Genomic DNA, 19166 nt, shown 5'->3' with positions numbered 1-19166 from the left:
GTTACTGGGTGGCAGCCATCGGCATTCCCCTGGTGCCAGTATTATCTTGCCAGTGCAGACACTGACTCTGGCGGTACTGGAACGTGGCCGAGGCCAAAAATACAGTAAGTGCCATATACAACTGCCCAACCTAGGAAGACGTGATCAAACCTGGGTAGGTTTATAGTCGACCACTTACATGCCTCATCATGGTGCTATAAGATTCCATCATTGCTGTACATCTGTGGTTCCCAAACATCTGTCCACAAACTAGGGCCAGGCAATTGAAGACATTTCCAGTACTCTAAGTAAGTATTATTATTATTATGGGACAATGGAGTGCATTAATCATAAAGCTCTATGTATTCAATTGAAAGGAATAATATTTCTTCTAAGATTATATTTTCCTATTTTTAAAGTGCTAAAATAACCTCTCTTTATGAAATAATATTTGACCAGCTTAAAAGCTGGCAACCTAAAATGGGCCCTATGGTTGCGCCTTCCCCCCACCCCCACCCCACAGTGGTCTGAGCACACCAAGAGTCTGAGAATCTGCTACCTCCCGTTTAAAGGCCTCTGGGGTATCATTTCCACTAACAGTCATTTGGAACAACTTTTTAAATGTTGGCCTTACACCCAGAAGCTGGTACTATTATGGGCACAGAAGGCTCACCTGCCAGCTTACTGTCCTCTTTGGCATGACTGCAAGTAGATAATATACTGCCTGATTAAAACAAAAACTCGGAATTTGTCTCTGCACCTGTGGTAGCCTATCAAGTAAAGCTTCCCTAGGTGGACAAATTAAATGTTTAATTTTTAGAGTAAGATATTATTAGATATTGGATTTTATATATTAACATATTTGGACTTGTTGTATCATATAGAAAGCCAAGGAACCCGAAAAAATACAATATAAACGCAAAGTCAACTAACTTGTTATCTAGAAATAAGAAATTTTCTAGGGAGCTTATGACTAGCAAATACTTTATGCAGGAGCTCTCATTAAGGTTTATTCTCATCTCTGGCTAATAGCATAATAAATATGACACTTGAGAAAAAGACATATTGTTGGGCTACAATGAGGCTGGGATTACGCTAAGTAGCCAAATTAAGGAGGGATTTTATCCTTGCAGGTTTTTAGAAAGTTATTTCCAAAACCAGAATAGATCAGTGTAAAATAAGGTCTTAAATTACTCTAATCCTGATGTAGATTCGTTTTTAAACCATTATTGTACTCCAGCATTTCACAGGGTTACAGGCTCCTTTTCCTAAATTCAGACTCAAGGATTTTATGCGCAAGCTAGTCTCCACACTTTTTATTTTACTCTGCCCCAGAAAATAATTCAATCCGCTGCTGTCATTTCAGCCCAGTCAGCCTTCCATCTTCCTCCCTGACGTTGTACTAATCAGCTGCTGCAGAAATGGCAGTGCAGCCCGGATGTACTGCATTCCTGCAGTTCTGCACGAGAAGTGCCTCTTAAGCAGAGGGATGTAGCATATCTGAAATTGTGCTGGGAAGACCAGGCTTTGCTCAATCAAACCAATGAACTTTTGAATTTGGACATGAATTTTGCAGCCCACTTAATTCATGACAGGGCTCTCAATCTGCAAGTTTCCTTACAACAAGCATACCTCTTGATACAGATGCTCCCTTGGCTACTATAGAAGAGTCTTCAATCTAAAACTCACCCAGGAAGATTCTGTCCTCTTTTGGAGATGGTACTAATGGCAAAGACAGACTCTGAGACATTCTGTAAACAGATTTAATTTCACCTATATTATGGGTTTAGCACATATTAGGCCCTCAGTAAGTTGTTTCACTTTTTCCTAAGGAATATCCTAAAAGTTCTTATGCTTTATACTCTGCATATTTGAAATTTATCTATGATTGGTGTTAATGACTCCTCTTCTTTTGGTAGATTAAGATTATTCGAATTAAGCAAGAAGGAATTATTTACGTAGACGGTGCCTCCAACAGAACCATCAGTCCCAAGAAAGCTGATATTCTGGATGTTGTGGGAATGCTGTATATTGGCGGGCTACCCATTAACTACACTACCCGAAGAATTGGTCCAGTGAGTGTCTAATTTGTTTCTTTGTGGCCTAAACAGCTGCCTGAGTCATGAATGTATTTTGAATTATTAGGTCACATTGGCCCATGACCAATTATAGATGAATAGGAAATCATCTTTTCTGAGAAGTGACAAATTTTCTAGACAGATCTGACTATGAGAGGCAATATTACAAAACAGAGTGTGGACCCTGGAGCCAGACTCCCTTGGTTTGAATATGTGCTTAACTGTTAAGTAGCTGTGTGATCCTGAGCAACTTACTTAATTTTTCTTTGAAGAGTTCCCTCTTTTGTAAAATAGTTTAATAATAATAACCAAACAAGCAAGGTTGATGGAAAGATTAAATGAGGTAACATACTTAAAGTGTTTGGAAAAATACCAAGTATACAGAAAGCACTAAGACAACAAGGAAGATGATAATGATGATATTGATGGTATTGTTTCGGGACTAGAGATTTAGCAAATATTGAGAGATGCAGTATCTAGAGCAGTGATCCCCAACCTTTTTGGCACCAGGGACCAGTTTTGTGGAAGACAGTTTTTCCACAGACCCGGGGCGTGGAGGTGGAGTGGCACAGGGTTGTTTTGGGATGATTCAAGCACATTACATTTATTGTGCACTTTATTTCTATTATTATTACCTTGTAATATATAATGAAATAATTATACAACTCACCATAATGCAGAATCAGTGGGAGCCCTGAGCTTGTTTTCCTGCAACTAGATGGTCCCATCTGGGGGTGATGGGAGACAGTGACACCCAAAGCATGTTGCTTATGTCCAGTCTACTACGTAAGATGCAGCTTCATTGTCACTTGCCACTCACTGTTAGGGCTTTGATATGAGTCTGCGAACAGCTGATGTATTATGGTCTCTGTGCAGTCAAACCTCTCTGCTAATGATAACCTGTATTTGCACCTGCTCCCCAGTGCTAGCGTCACTGCCTCAGCTCCACCTCAGATCATCAGGCATTAGAGTCTCTTAAGGAGCGTGCAACCTAGATCCCTCGCATGCACAGTTTGCAGTAGGGTTCGCGCCCCTATGAGAATCTAACGCCCCCACTGATCTGACAGGAGGTGGAGCTCAGGCGGTAATGCGAGCGATGGGGAGCGGCTGTAAATACAGACGAAGCTTCACTCACTCTCCCACCCCTCACCTCCTGCTGTGTGGCCCAGTTCCTAACAGGCCACAGACCAGTACCATGGGGATTGGGGCTCCCTGATCTAGAGTACTGTTATCCAATACTGGAGTCAGAATTTAAAGTCCTCACAAATTCTGTAAATCAGTATTCACAAAATAATTTTTTGTCAGACCATGTGTCCTGGTTGGCTTTGGAAAGCACTCTTTTAAGAAGCACAGGGGATTAGTGTTTTTAGAAAACGCACTACACACGAGTGTGGTTCATTTCTATGCTCAAATCAGAACACGTGACGATGCAGCATCGTTCTTCATCAAAGACGATTGTCCATGATGGTTACAGTTCTCAGTATCTGGCTCCTCTTGTGGCTGATCAGTATTACTGCCCCTTCACAGCTATTGGCTGTGCTATGGAGGCCAATCAAAGTGAGAGCCTCTGAACAGAGTCGCAAGAGTGATTAACTTGCATCCCTTAACCCAGATGAAATATAATGAAGCAGAGTATGATTGATTTATTTCTAAAATCCCTAAACTTTGAATGTGTCATGCAAGCTTTCAAGTTTCATGTGTATGTGCATTTTCTTAGGAAAGTATCCACTGCTTTCCTTAGATTTTCATAAGGAAGAAGCACTGAACCGAACCTAATTATCTTTTCAAGTAGAATTTGAACATAGATTGTGAAAAAAATGTATATATAGTAAGGTTAATAAACTGTTACTAGAAACATGAAATAGAAACATAAGAGACTAATTAAAAGTTACAATTTCCATAGGGGCCCAGAGTCTGTCAAACCAGTGGTCCCACTAGAGACGTAGTGTGCAGTATTTAGAATATCAAAACAATCATATTTCCAGCCTAGATACATCCTAGTTCAGCGGTCCCCAACCTTTTTGGCACCAGGGACCAGTTTCGTGGAAGACAATTTTTCCACGGACCGTGGGGCAGGGGAGATGGTTTGGGGATGATTCAAGCGCATTACATTTATCGTGCACTTTATTTCTATTATTATTACATTGTAATATATGATGAAATAATTATACAACTCACCATAATGCTGACAGGAGATGGAGCTCAGGTGGTAATGCGAGCGATGTGGAACAGCTGTAAATACAGATGAAGCTTCGCTCGTTCGCCCGCCCCTCACCTCCTGCTGTGCGGCCCGGTTCCTAACAGGCCAGTCCGCCGCCGGGGGATGGGGACCGCTGTCTCAGTTGCGAAGCACAACACCGGATTCTCTGCACCTGTGCTCTGAAGCCTGGGCTGATGGTGCCAATCCAGGCAGTTTGGGAGATGGCCTAGGACAATCGGCAGATGTTTATACACACAGAACCCCCTACCAATGATTGCATTCCACATAAAGGCAAACTTCTGCTAAAACCCGATATGTGTTTCTTCTGACCTGAATGTTTAGGTGACCTACAGCATTGATGGCTGCATCAGGAATCTTCAGATGGCAGAAGCCCCTGCCGATCTTGAACAGCCAACCTCCAGCTACCGTGTCGGGACGTGTTTTGCAAATGCTCAGAAAGGAACGTATTTTGACGGAACGGGTTTTGCCAAAGCAGGTGAGGTGCTTCCATGTCCTTTCTGTTGAATATTAACTAGGTCCAAATATTGACTTCTTGTTTGTGTGGGAAAATAAAAGTCCCTGGGGTCTGAAACTAGCATCCTTCGTTTAAACCAGAAATAAAAACTTTTAGAAGTAATAAAAAAAATGCCTCTTAAAGATTAATACGTCCGATTCTGATAAGAACTAATAGAAGAAATAAAGTAAAAGGCTATCTGGCAAGTTTATTCCATCTCCTTCCCTGGAGATCAATCATAGCAAAATAAATATAATTCTACAAGAAGGTTCATATGTTTATATTATGTAATGTATCTACTTTCTAGTTTTCCCCATCTACCTTTCTTTCTGGAGATGAGACAGCATTTTCCTTGCTTCCTCTCTTCAGTTCCTTGCAAAGCTCCATTTCATGCTCTCCCCTCACACACAATGTACACATACTGGTGCCCATTTCTTGCTGATGGAGATGATGACTGGCACCTTTCCCTGACTTTCTTTAAGTGTCTCCCCCCGTTCCAGTGAGCATATTCAGTGCAGGTCTGGATCACTGACAGTGAATGTACAATTTGGAAAGAAAAAATATGAAATCACTTGTACATAATAACAAAAAAATCTGACATTAACATACTCTAAGATAGAATCAGTCCTATGGTTACCATAGGAACATGCATTTGCTGGTTAGAAAAAAAATTAATGAGTACATAATATGTAGAAGTTAACATGGGAAACAGAAGTAAATAAGATGTCATTCCCTTCCTTCAAGAACATGCTATCAATAGATAAGATTCTTTATGCTCAGAAATCACAAGAAGACAAGTAAAAAATAACTAGAAACTGTAGAAGACACACAAGCAAGGTTCTGTGGATATTTTAAGGAAACATTAATTTGGGGAAATCAGGAAAGGTTTTATGGAGGAATTGACATTTGAGGTAGGTTTAAAAGATGAGTTGAACACACATGCAAAGGTTGGAGACGGAAGAGCAGGGCCCTCCAACAGGGGATACATGGGAAATTTCCCCTGTGCAGAAGCAGAAAACAGAGAAACACAGGATATGTTAAATATTGAAATGTTGGAGGTTATGTTGAACCCCAAATTCCATGTTCTGTGAAAGCCCAAAGCTTTTCTCAAGTTTTCTGCAAATTCAGATAGCTGGCATTAGCTTCGTCAAATTGATGGCAAGCTTCAGCTTCAACTTCTGCAGTTAACAGATTAACTTACCATCCTGCCTGGGCTTTTTTGGTTCGAGATCAAACTGGACCAGAAAATTAGCCACTTCCCCAGTTTCCAATAACTCCTGCCATCACCTCAACACACAGTGTAATACAATCTATATAAGACTTGGGTGGTCAGAGGAGGTTACATTACTGGAAAATATACGACTTCAATTTAAACCTTTGACACCTTTGTCCTTAAAAGCTTTCCAGCTACCCAGTTTCTGGGGGTTTAATAGCTTCTTCATTCCCCCTATCCTCTGCTGAATGGCTTCATGTTATTTCTCTCTTTTCCTTATCCTCCTTTCAGGAACAGAAACAAAATCATTGTTTTATTTTGCAGAAAATTCCAGCTTCTTCTACCCTTTATTCTTAAAATCTGCCCTAAGCCCGTCTTTGTCCATTCAAACTCATCAAGGTTCTCAGTAGAAGAAAAAAGTCTTTCACATAACAGCTGCCTCCCTTCATTGGAGATAGTTCTGGTTACACATAGCATTTATTTCTTGCTTAATAAATAGAAGACCTGGAAAAAATTTCCATGAGTTTTCCTCTAATATTTCATGCAGGTCTAGTCTAGCCTGATCTTAATGGATTACTTTGTTTCTAAGAAGCATGTCTTAAATACTTGCTAAAAGATTAAGTAAACCAATGAATCAAATATGGAAAATTATAAAGACTTAACTTGATGAACTAGAAAAGTCTATTTATGTCCCAGAATCTTATCCTTCAAAATTGTATTTGTAATTCCTTTCTTTATAAATAAAATGTCTGGGGATATTTGAGCCCTTTCAGATCATCGTGGTACCATGTAGAGTGCCCCAGTGAAATTTTACTGAATAATCATTGAAATGCTTGACTTCATCCAGCAAGACTTCTGACAATCACACCTGGCTGCGAGATTCTTTGAGTCAATCTTAGTCTGTGTTCATCCATTCATTCAACAAATATATATTCAACCTCCACCATGTGTCAGATACTTTGGTGAGCACAGAAATAAAATGGTGAGCAATATAGGCAAAGTCCTTGCCCTCACAGAATTTATATTCTAGGGAGGAAGGCAGCCAAGAAAATAAGCAATAACTATAAATGGTGGAGGTGTAGGCCATAAGAAAGTCTGGAACTTATAGTTGTGTAACACATGAATTGAAAGCTAATAAAACCATGGCATTGTACAAATTTGAATTAACAGTTCCTAAACTCGAATCCACAATTTTTTAAAAATGTTTTCATTTTACAGTTGATGGGTTCAAAGTAGGATTGGACCTTCTTGTAGAATTTGAATTCCGCACAACTAGAACCACTGGAGTTCTTCTGGGAATCAGCAGCCAGAAAATGGATGGAATGGGTATTGAAATGATTGCTGAAAAGGTAAGCATCAGCAGTCTAAGCATTTCTGCTCTCTTCACGATATTGTCGTTTACATGTAGAAAGCTCTATTTTAACATCTTTATTGGCATATAATTGCTTTACAATGGTGTTAGTTTCTGCTTTATAACAAAGTAAATCAGCTATATGTATACATATACCCTCATATCTCCTCCCTCTTGCGACTCCCTCCCTCCCACCCTCCCTATCCCACCCCTCTAGGTGGTCACAAAGCACCGAGCTGATCTCCCTGTGCTATGCGGCTGCTTCCCACTAGCTATCTGTTTTACATTTGGTAGTGTGTATATGTCAATGCTGCTCTCTCACTTCGTCCCAGCTTACCCTTCCCCCTCCCCGTGTCCTCAAGTCCATTCTCTACGTCTGCTCTATTTTGAAGCCCTGCTCTTGTCTTTGTTGGGAGAAAGCTAGATTGGATCTTTTCATCCTTCTGGATTATCTCAATTCTTGTGTGTTTTCAACACACTTATTTTGTAGACCAGTGTAAACTTTAAATGTGCTAATTCTACGGTAAGCCAACTATGCCAATAATGGCCGAAGTGGTTTTGGATCTCAAGCTAGTTACTGTGTGGTTAAAAGTAAAGTTATTCTCCTCTTTATGAATACATGCTCTATGAAGCTATCAATTCCAGTGGGGGAAAAAAGGGCTTAGATTGTGTAAAATCAGTCTTTGCCTCTTATAACAGGGTAGGCACCTCTCAGAAATGAAGATGTCTAGCTGACATGTTGATTGCTCAATTTATTTAAAAGCATCCACATACCATTGCACAACAGAACAAATTTATAATAAAGTTATATTAGTAGAATATAAAGTATTGTGCCGGTTTGCTCACAGTGGATAATCTAATTCTAACTGCCTTTTCTGTCCCTGCCTGCAGTGAGATAACCAGTTTTCATGTACTTTGTACTATAGGGCACAGGTAAAAAGGCGGCGGCAAAGCAAGCAATTTCACAAGTTTCCTATTTGCCTTTGCAACAGGAATCATACTTCAGCTCTGTTCACATTTCCAATCCTAGGGTGCCGTTGCCTCCCAGAAGAAAAACCACACACTGACCTAAAATACGCTTTCTTTATCCTCTTCCCTCCTTCCTCTCAGTCTTCAAATCATCCTCAAAGGCAGTAAAGCAAAAAGATCCAGGAGCACAGAGACAAAAAGGGGGAATAAGCAACACTTAATAGTTTTGACAGGAAAAAAAAAAGTCTGGAGCTGCCGAAGAGGCAAGAGACTTTTTCTTCCCTCTTTGTTTCCTGGTGGGCGAGGAGAGGGGATTAAGAGCGCTGCTTAAAGGAGCTCCAGAGACGGGCGCGAGCCGCGGCTAACAGCGCGGACCCCAGAGACGGGCATGAGATGCCAAGGCTGCTGCTGCCACCACCAAGAAGCCTATGTGCGAGCACAGGTCACTATCCACACCTCCCCTCCCGGGAGCCTGTGCAGCCCGCCACTGCCAGGGTCCCATGATCCAGGGACAACTTCCCCGGGAGAACGCACGGCGCGCCTCAGGCTGGTGCAATGTCACGCCGGACTCTGCCGCCGCAGGTTCGCCCCGCATCTATAACCCTCCCTCACCCCGGCCTGAGTGAGCCAGAGCTCCCGAATCAGCGGCTCCTTTAACCCCGTCCTGTCTGAGCGAAGAACACACGCCCTCAGGAGACCTACATGCAGAGGCGGGGCCAAATCCAAAGCTGAGCCCCTGGGAGCTGTGAGAACAAAGAAGAGAAAGGGAAATCTCTCCCAGCAGCCTCAGGAGCAGCGGATTAAATCTCCACAATCAACTTGATGTACCCTGCATCTGCGGAATACCTGAATAGACAACAAATCATCCCAAATTGAGGAGTTGGACTTTGAGAGCAAGATTTATTATTTTTTCCCCTTTTTCTCTTTTTGTGTGTATGTATATGCTTCTGTGTGAGATTTTGTCTGTAGAGCTTTGCTTTCACCATCTGTCCTAGAGTTCTATCCGTCCGTGTTTTTTGTTTTTTGTTATATTTTTTAAAAAATTTTTTTCTTAATAACTATTTTTTTATTTTAATAACTTTATTTTATTTTACCTTTATTTTATTTTCTTTTCTCCTCTTTCTTTCTTTCTACTTTTTCTCCCTTTTATTCTGAGCCGTGTGTATGAAAGGCTCTTGGTGCTGCAGCCAGGAGTCAGTGCTGTGCCTCTGAGGTGGGAGAGCCAACTTCAGGACACTGGTCCACAAGAGACCTCCCAGCTCCACATAATATCAAACGGCGAAAATCTCCCAGATATCTCCATCTCAACAGCAACACCCAGCTTCACTCAACGACCAGCAAGCTACAGTGCTGGACACCCTATGCCAAACAACTAGCAAGGCAGGAACACAACCCCACCCATTAACAGAGAGGCTGCCGAAAATCATAATAAGTCTACAGACACCCCAAAACACACCACCAGACGTGGACGTACCCACCAGAAAGACAAAATCCAGCCTCATCCACCAGAACACAGGCACTAGTCACCTCTACCAGGAAGCCTACACAACCTACTGAACCAACTTTAGCCACTGGGGAGAGACACCAAAAACAATGGGAACTACGAACCTGCAGCCTGTGAAAAGGAGACCCCAAACACAGTAAGATAAGCAAAATGAGAAGACAGAAAAACACACAGCAGATGAAGGAGCAAGATAAAAACCCACCAGACCTAACAAAAGAAGAGGAAATAGGCAGTCTACCTGAAAAAGAATTCAGAATAATGATAGTAAAGATGATCCAAAATCTTGGAAATAGAATAGAGAAAATGAAAGAAACATTTACCAGGGACCTAGAAGAACTAAAGATGAAACAAGCAACGATGAACAACACAATAAATGAAATTAAAAATACTCTAGAAGGGGTCAATAGCAGAATAACTGAGGCAGAAGAACGGATAAGTTACCTGGAAGATAAAGTAGTGGAAATAACTACTGCAGAGCAGAATAAAGAAAAAAGAATAAAAAGAACAGAGAACAGTCTCAGAGACCTCCGGGACAACATTAAATGCACCAACATTCGAACTATAGGGATTCCAGAAGAAGAAGACAAAAAGAAAGGGACTGAGAAAATATTGGAAGAGATTATAGTTGAAGATTTCCTTAATATGGGAAAGGAAATAGTTAATCAAGTCTAGGAAGCACAGAGAGTCCCATACAGGATAAATCCAAGGAGAAACACGTCAAGACACATATTAATCAAGCTGTCAAAAATTAAATACAAAGAAAACATATTAAAGGCAGCAAGGGAAAGACAACAACACACAAGGGAATCCCCCTAAGGTTAACAGCTGATCTTTCAGCAGAAACTCTGCAAGCCAGAAGGGACTGGCAGGACATATTTAAAGTGATGAAGGAGGAAAACCTACAACCAATATTACTCTACCCAGCAAGGATCTCATTCAGATTTGGTGGAGAAATTAAAACCTTTACAGACAAGCAAAAGCTGAGAGAGTTCAGCACCACCAAACCAGCTCTACAACAAATGCTAAAGGAACTTCTCTAGGCAACAAACACAAGAGAAGGAAAAGACCTACAATAACAAACCCAAAACAATTAAGAAAATGGGAATAGGAACACACATATCAATAATTACCTTAAATGTAAATGGATTAAATGCTCACACCAAAAGACACAGACTGGCTGAATGGATACAAAAACAAGACCCATATATATGCTGTCTACAAGAGACCCACTTCAGACCTAGGGACACATACAGACTGAAAGTGAGGGGATGGAAAAAGATATTCCATGCAAATGGAAACCAAAAGAAAGCTGGAGTAGCAATTCTCATATCAGACAAAATAGACTTTAAAATAAAAACTATTAGAAGAGACAAAGAAGGCCACTACATAATGATCAAGGGATTGATCCAAGAAGAAGACATAACAATTGTAAATATTTATGCACCCAACGTAGGAGCACCTCAATACATAAGGCAAATACTAACAGCCATAAAAGGGGAAATCGACAGTAACACTTTCATAGTAGGGGACTTTAACACCCCACTTTCACCAATGGACACATCATCCAAAATGAAAATAAATAAGGAAACACAAGCTTTAAATGATACATTAAACAAGATGAACTTAATTGATATTTATAGGACATTCCATCCAAAAACAACAGAATACACATTTTTCTCAAGTGCTCATGGAACATTCTCCAGGATAGATCATATCTTGGGTCACAAATCAAGCCTTGGTAAATTTAAGAAAATTGAAATTGTACCAAGTATCTTTTCCGACCACAATGCTATAAGACTAGATATCAATTACAGGAAAAGATCTGTAAAAAATACAAACAATGGAGGCTAAACAATACACTACTTAATAACGTAGTGATCACTGAAGACATCAAAGAGGACATCAAAAAATACCTAGAAACAAATGACAATGGAGACACGACGACCCAAAACCTATGGGATGCAGCAAAAGCAGTTCTAAGAGGGAAGTTCATAGCAATACAATCCTACCTTAAGAAGCAGGGAACATCTCAAATAAACAACCTAACCTTGCACCTAAAGCAATTAGAGAAAGAAGACCAAAAAAACCCCAAAGTTAGCAAAAGGAAAGAAATCATAAAGATCAGTTCAGAAAGAAAGGAAAAAGAAATGAAGGAAACGATAGCAAAGATCAATAAAACTAAAAGCTGGTTCTTTGAGAAGATAAACAAAATTGATAAACCATTAGCCAGACTCATCAAGAAAAAAAGGGAGAAGACTCAAATCAGTAGAATTAGAAATGAAAAAGGAGAAGTAACAACTGACACTGCAGAAATACAAATCATCCTAAGAGACTACTACAAGCAATTCTATGCCAATCAAATGGACAACCTGGAAGAAATGGACAAATTCTTAGAAATGCACAACCTGCCAAGACTGAATCAGGAAGAAATAGAAAATACGAACAGACCAATCACAAGCACTGAAATGGAAACTGTGATTAAAAATCTTCCAACAAACAAAAGCCCAGGATCAGATGGCTTCACAGGCGAATTCTATCAAACATTTAGAGAAGAGCTAACACCTATCCTTCTCAAACTCTTCCAAAATATAGTAGAGGGAGGAACACTCCCAAACTCATTCTATGAGGCCACCATCACCCTGATACCAAAACCAGACAAGGATGTCACAAAAAAGAAAACTACAGGCCAATATCACTGATGAACACAGATACAAAACTCCTCAACAAAATACTAGCAAACAGAATCCAACAACACATTAAAAGGATCATACACCATGACCAAGTGGGGTTTATTCCAGGAATGCAAGGATTCTTCAATACACGCAAATCAATCAACATGATACACCATATTAACAAATTGAAGGTGAAAAACCATATGGTCATCTCAATAGATGCAGAGAAAGCTTTTGACAAAATTCAACACCCATTTATGATAAAAACCTGCAGAAAGTAGGCATAGAGGGAACTTTCCTCAACATAATGAAGGCCATATATGACAAACCCACAGCCAACATCGTCCTCACGATGATCAGGAACTAAGATCAGGGACAAGACAAGGTTGGCCACTCTCACCACTCTTATTCAACATAGTTTTGGAAGTTTTAGCCACAGCAATCAGAGAAGAAAAGGAAATAAAAGGAATCCAAATTGGAAAAGAAGAAGTAAAGCTGTCACTGGTTGCAGATGACATGATACTACACATAGAGAATCCTAAAGATGCTACCAGAAAACTACTAGAGCTAATCAATGAATTTGGTAAAGTAGCAGGATACAGAATTAATGCACAGAAATCTCTGGCATTCCTATACACTAATGATGAAAAATCTGAAAGCGAAATCAAGAAAATACTCCCATTTACCATTGCAACAAAAAGAATAAAATATCTAGGAATAAACCTACCTAAGGAGACAAAAGACCTGTATGCAGAAAATTATAAGACACTGATGAAAGAAATTAAAGATGATACAAACAGATGGAGAGATATACCATGTTCCTGGATTGGAAGAATCAACATTGTGAAAATGACTCTACTACCCGAAGCAATCTACAGATTCAGTGCAATCCCTATCAAACTACCAATGGCATTTTTCACAGAACTAGAACGAAAAATTTCACAATTTGTATGGAAACACAAAAGACCCCGAATAGCCAAAGCAATCTTGAGAACGAAAAACGGAGCTGGAGGAATCAGGCTCCCTGACTTCAGACTACACTACAAAGCTACAGTAATCAAGACAGTATGGTACTGGCACAAAAACAGAAATATAGATCAATGGAACAGGATAGAAAGCCCAGAGATAAACTCACACAAATATGGTCACCTTATCTTTGATAAAGGAGGCAGGAATGTACAGTGGAGAAAGGACAGCCTCTTCAATAAGTGGTGCTGGGAAAACTGGACAGGTACATGTAAAAGTATGAGATTAGATCACTCCCTAACACCATACACAAAAGTAAGCTCAAAATGGATTAAAGACCTAAATGTAAGGCCAGAAACTATCAAATCTTAGAGGAAAACATAGGCAGAACACTCTATGACATAAATCACAGCAAGATCCTTTCTGACCCACCTCCTAGAGAAATGGAAATAAAAACAAAAATAAACAAATGGGACCTAATGAAACTTCAAAGCTTTTGCACAGCAAAGGAAACCATAAACAAGACCAAAAGACAACCCTTAGAATGGGAGAAAATATTTGCAAATGAAGCAACTGACAAAGGATTAATCTCCCAAATTTACAAGCAGCTCATGCAGCTCAGTAAGAAAAAAAAAACAACCCAATCCAAAAATGGGCAGAAGACCTAAATAGACATTTCTCCAAAGAAGATATACAGACTGCCAACAAACACATGAAAGAATGCTCAACATCATTAATCATTAGAGAAATGCAAATCAAAACTACAATGAGATATCATCTCACACCAGTCAGAATGGCCATCATCAAAAAATCTACAAACAATAAATGCTGGTGAGGGTGTGGAGAAAAGGGAACCCTCTTGCACTGCTGGTGGGAATGTGAATTGGTACAGCCACTATGGAGAACAGTATGGAGCTTCCTTAAAAAACTACAAATAGAACTACCATATGACCCAGCAATCCCACTACTGGGCATATACCCTGAGAAAACCATAATTTAAAAAGAGTCATGTACCAAAATGTTCATTGCAGCTCTATTTACAATAGCCAGGAGATGGAAACAACCTAAGTGTCCATGATCGGATGAATGGATAAAGAAGATGTGGCACATATATACAATGGAATATTACGCAGCCATAAAAAGAAACGAAATTGAGCTATTTATAATGAGGTCGATGGACCTAGAGTCTGTCATACAAATACCGTATGCTAACACATATAGATGGAATTTAAGAAAAAAAATGTCATTAAAACCCTAGGGGTAAGACAGGAATAAAGACACAGACCTACTAGAGAATGGACTTGAGGATATGGGGAGGGGGAAGGGTAAGCTGTGACAAAGTGAGAGAGTGCATGGACATATATACACTACCAAACTAAGGTAGATAGCTAGTGGGAAGCAGCGGCATAGCACAGGAGATCAGCTCGGTGCTTTGTGACCACCTAGGGGGGGTGGGATAGGGAGGGTGGGAGGGAGGGAGACGCAAGAGGGAAGAGATGTGGGAACATATGTATATGTATAACTGATTCACTTTGTTATAAAGCAGAAACTAACACACCATTGTAAAGCAATTATACTCCAATAAAGATGTAAAAAAAATAATAATAGTTTTGCCAGATTTTCAACACACAGTGTCAATGCATCTTGTCAGTGTTGCTCTTCACCTGATTATAATCACAGTTCCCTGCAACTTGTCAGGGTGTCGAGTTCCATCACAATGCATATGGATTTCTCACCAAGCTCTTTTTATATGCCAAACTCCCTTGTTACAAATTTCACCGAATATAGCAAAATCTTAACTAATATTTACATCACTGTATAGTTTACAAACTTTTCACCTATTTACTTGCACTTTTAATCTTCTTTTTAAAACCCCTATTTCTTTTCTTTTACCTTGTCAAATGTTTTGCCAAACTGACTGTTTTTAATGTTTCAATATGTTTCTTTTCTTCATCAGCTTCAAAAGAATTCTGCAATCTCAAGTTTCAGGGCCCATTCTATGTTACTAAAAACAGATTTTTCTCATTTAGACAAGAACTCCTAGTCTAAGTTCTTCATTGTTAAGAATTGAACTGGCCTTCTGGCTCAAAGTCTTTGGTAACTGTGACATGAAACTTGCCCCAAAATGTAATTTATGTAACTCTCAATCCTATATATAAAATAGATTCCGTGAAGGAAAAAATATACAATTAAAACATCAAAATCTTAAAAAAAAAAATCATCCTTTCAAACGAATTTGTAAACCAGATTCCTAAGAACTCCCACACTCTAAAAAGATCTGTGGTAGAATTTTTCCCAGTGTATACTACATCCTTTTTCTGTCACTCAGCCTCAAATTGTATTTCACATTTTCTGAAAGCAGAGTTATTTATTACCAGCCTCATACGTCTTGCCTATTGCTCCCAACAATGTCCGAAAGTAAAGAGCATAATTTGTGACTCCTGGTCATTAAATCTGCATTTTAATTTCTGTCAAGTTTTTTTTTTTAATTTAATATGCCTAAGTTATTCATTTAAAACTATTTCAGCTAATGACTTTTCTAGAGATAATTTTTACTCTGTGAACCACCGTGACACCCTTCCAATGAAACCATCTGTGGCTGTTCAATTTCCTGCTTTCTAGCTTATGTTTCATGTGGACAATGGCGCCGGCCGATTCACTGCTGTCTATGATGCTGGGATCCCAGGGCATTTGTGTGACGGACAGTGGCACAAAGTCACGGCCAACAAGGTCAAGCACCGAATCGAGCTGACAGTAGATGGGAACCAGGTGGAAGCCCAGAGCCCAAATCGAGCATCTACATCCGCTGATACAAATGACCCCGTGTTTGTTGGAGGGTTCCCAGGTGAGTGTTGCCTACCCCAGCAAGAATATCTTTGCTCTGTTTTGTTAGTGGTTTTGAACACATTTATATTTTATAAATACATTCAAGAATGTGTGCTTAAGTATACTTGCTTCCTAGCTTTAGAATCTGCTCCAATAAATAATACATTATCTGACATTTCTAGTGTGTAAAATGAGCATTTTACTTACATAAACCACATGGGACTGAACTTTTCATGATTGCCTCCAAAATTTCATTCGTGGGAGATGGAGGTTAGAGGAAATGCATTTGGCTTATAAAGATATGAGGCATTTAACAGCAATCAGGGCCAGAATCGGTGTTCTTTCTCATTTTTAAAAAATTAATATACCAGAGGAATCATTAAATGTTATGGAACTTATTTCCTCAAGTTCTGGAAATCATTGGGTTAAACACAGCTAATTTCCCCCTTAGGCTATTATAGAGTTTATATGACAAAGAAACCCAAGCAATAAATCTGCATTCAAAAATACCTCTCCAGCACATTAAATACAGCATGTGAACCACAGAGTTACCCAGAGTGCCTATAAACAAGAGTGCCCAACTTGATAAGAAGTAAGCCAACAGCCTCTTAATAAATACTGTAGTAATACAGACTGCTGGAATGGTCTTTCAATATTTTGGCCAGAGAAACCTTTGTCCCCATTTATATAGAGCTCCTCTCCTTAACAAAACAAGCAAAATGTATATTAAGCAGCAGTTGATGATGGAAAAGATATAGAAGTCATGGGGACCAATTCTGAGTTCCTCTTTCCAAAATTGCTCCTGGGGTTTGGAAAATAGCTCCTTCTGGGAATTCCCTGGCAGTCCAGTGGTTAGGACTCTGTGCTTCCAATGTAGAGGGCATGGATTCGATCCCTGGTGGCTCAGAGAACTAGAATCCTGCATGCCTCATGGCTCAGACAAAAAAAAAAAAAAAAATTTCGGGGACAAAAAGAAAAAGAAAATATCTCCTGCTTCAATCAGGTATTATGAAGGAGGTAATATACTTCTCCATTTACAGTCTACTAAATGGTATCTTAGCACCTAGTAGGCCTGCTAAAAGAAGGGACTCTCTCCTTAAGAAGAGAAAGATTTTGTGTGAGTTCACAACAAACTTAACCATTTGGGATTTATCTTTACAATGGAAGAAAGTAAAAAAGTCACCATTAAAAGTCCATGTCCTAATTCAGTACTTAAAGTATTTGATCAGTTACTTTGGTTCATTAAATAAAATTTAATAATTTTAATTCACAACTGTAAACTTGTCCCTTCCAAACCAAATTATTTGATGTCTTCAAATGTGTAATTATAGATGTCTCCATATTTCATAATACATAACTATAAAAAAGTTGATGTTTCTCTACCAGTTTAACTGTTAGTAAAGCTAAGAACAAAATCACTAACTTTACGTAAAATAGCATTCCCATTGCATCTTAAGCTAACAGCTGACTTTGAAGCATGCTCTTAACATAGTAGCTGAATTTCAAAACTGAGCCCTCCTTGCTTGGTTTTTCAGAGGGCCTCAACCAGTTTGGCCTGACAACCAACATTCGTTTCCGAGGTTGCATCCGATCCCTAAGGCTCACCAAAGGCACGGGAAAGCCATTGGAGGTGAATTTCGCCAAGGCCCTGGAACTAAGGGGTGTTCAACCTGTATCATGCCCAGCCAACTAATAAAAAGAAGTTCAACTCCAAGAAGGGTCCTCCAAAACAACCGTATCAAGTAAAACAAATGTATTTTACTTATGTATGTTATTAAAACTAATTTGTGCATGCGTATTAAATTCCTTCTGTATTCTGATGGTGCTAATTCAGATCCCAGACTGAATTTTAATTCAGGTTCTTTCTCAAGTCCATAAATATTAAACCATTTACTGCATTCTAAATAATTGCTTGTTCTGCGTGATTTTAAGGATAAAAGGCAACTGATCATAAATTGTTGAATTTGCAACATGCCCTGGAGTCATCTCAAGAAGAGCTCAGATGGAATTTGTGAAGGCAACACTTTTTTTTACTAACTCCTATTAATACTTCTGTCATCCTTTTTCCATGTACGTCAGCTTTGGCTTTCTTTCGGGCCACTGAAAACACAGTGGGTTTCGGGTGTGTGATGGGAGGAAATGAGCTCCCTTTCCCCATGTTTGCGAAAAGCATTAGCAAGTCATTTCCCTGATCCAGATTCATTATTGGAGGCTTTAACTAGCTACATGAATGGATACCTTTTTAGGCTTAAGGTGGAGAGTATAGATCAGATTCAGGCCACAGAGCTTAATTACTTGATTTGTTTGTTTGATGATGATTTATAGGCTTTGGGGAGACACCAGAACCAAGCTCCAGAATGACAATTTAGCACACATTTGATACTACAGCACTGAGGCTCTGGACTCTTTTAAGTTTCCAGTGACTATCACAATCTACAGAGGAAAATCACAGAGGAATAATGCTGAAATGCGGTTTTTACCTATGAGGAAACAACAAAGCTGAAACTTAAAAGGCATACACCATTGGGTCTTTTTGAGTTGCAATTTAACCTAACAAATTAATGTCCTAAAAAAACTGCTGTGTTTTCTCCTTCTTTTACCCACTATTTCAATCATCTTCAAAGGGATCTGTGAGAAGACAGGCCTAGATTTTATTCATCAACTTAAGGAAACGTTTCATTTGCCACCTGCAGTAGAAATAGTTGTAGTCTAATAATGGTGAACATTTAAAGGAATAGATTTTCCTCACAGTGGTAATTTTAGCAAAAGAAGAATAATCATCTCTGACAGTGTTATCCACAGGGGAAAAGGAGGTGCTGTTTCTAATCAAGGAGATGGCTAACACACTCTTAGCATTTCATCACTGGCCAGTTGCTTGACCCAATTTGTCCACA

The 19166-nt window shown here is 39.4% G+C and overlaps 1 protein-coding gene across 2 annotated transcripts in view; it reads left to right on the top strand.

Annotated features, from left to right (window-relative positions):
• LAMA2 (laminin subunit alpha 2) overlaps positions 1-19166 on the top strand; it is a 447101-nt gene extending 427935 nt beyond the window's left edge. For both annotated transcript variants that reach the window (XM_027086788.1, XM_027086780.1), the window contains 5 exons: positions 1899-2054; positions 4600-4753; positions 7203-7333; positions 16069-16291; positions 17808-19166. In XM_027086788.1, coding sequence (XP_026942589.1) covers positions 1899-2054; positions 4600-4753; positions 7203-7333; positions 16069-16291; positions 17808-17965 — 822 coding nt within the window. In that variant the 3' untranslated portion in view covers positions 17966-19166. The remainder of the gene's footprint in view (positions 1-1898; positions 2055-4599; positions 4754-7202; positions 7334-16068; positions 16292-17807) is intronic.

This window comes from Aethalodelphis obliquidens, unplaced genomic scaffold, assembly GCF_003676395.1.
Source record: "Aethalodelphis obliquidens isolate GAN/ISIS:26980383/991018 unplaced genomic scaffold, ASM367639v1 scaffold3, whole genome shotgun sequence".
NCBI lineage: Eukaryota > Metazoa > Chordata > Mammalia > Artiodactyla > Delphinidae > Aethalodelphis > Aethalodelphis obliquidens.
This window is presented reverse-complemented; position numbering and strand designations above follow the sequence as displayed.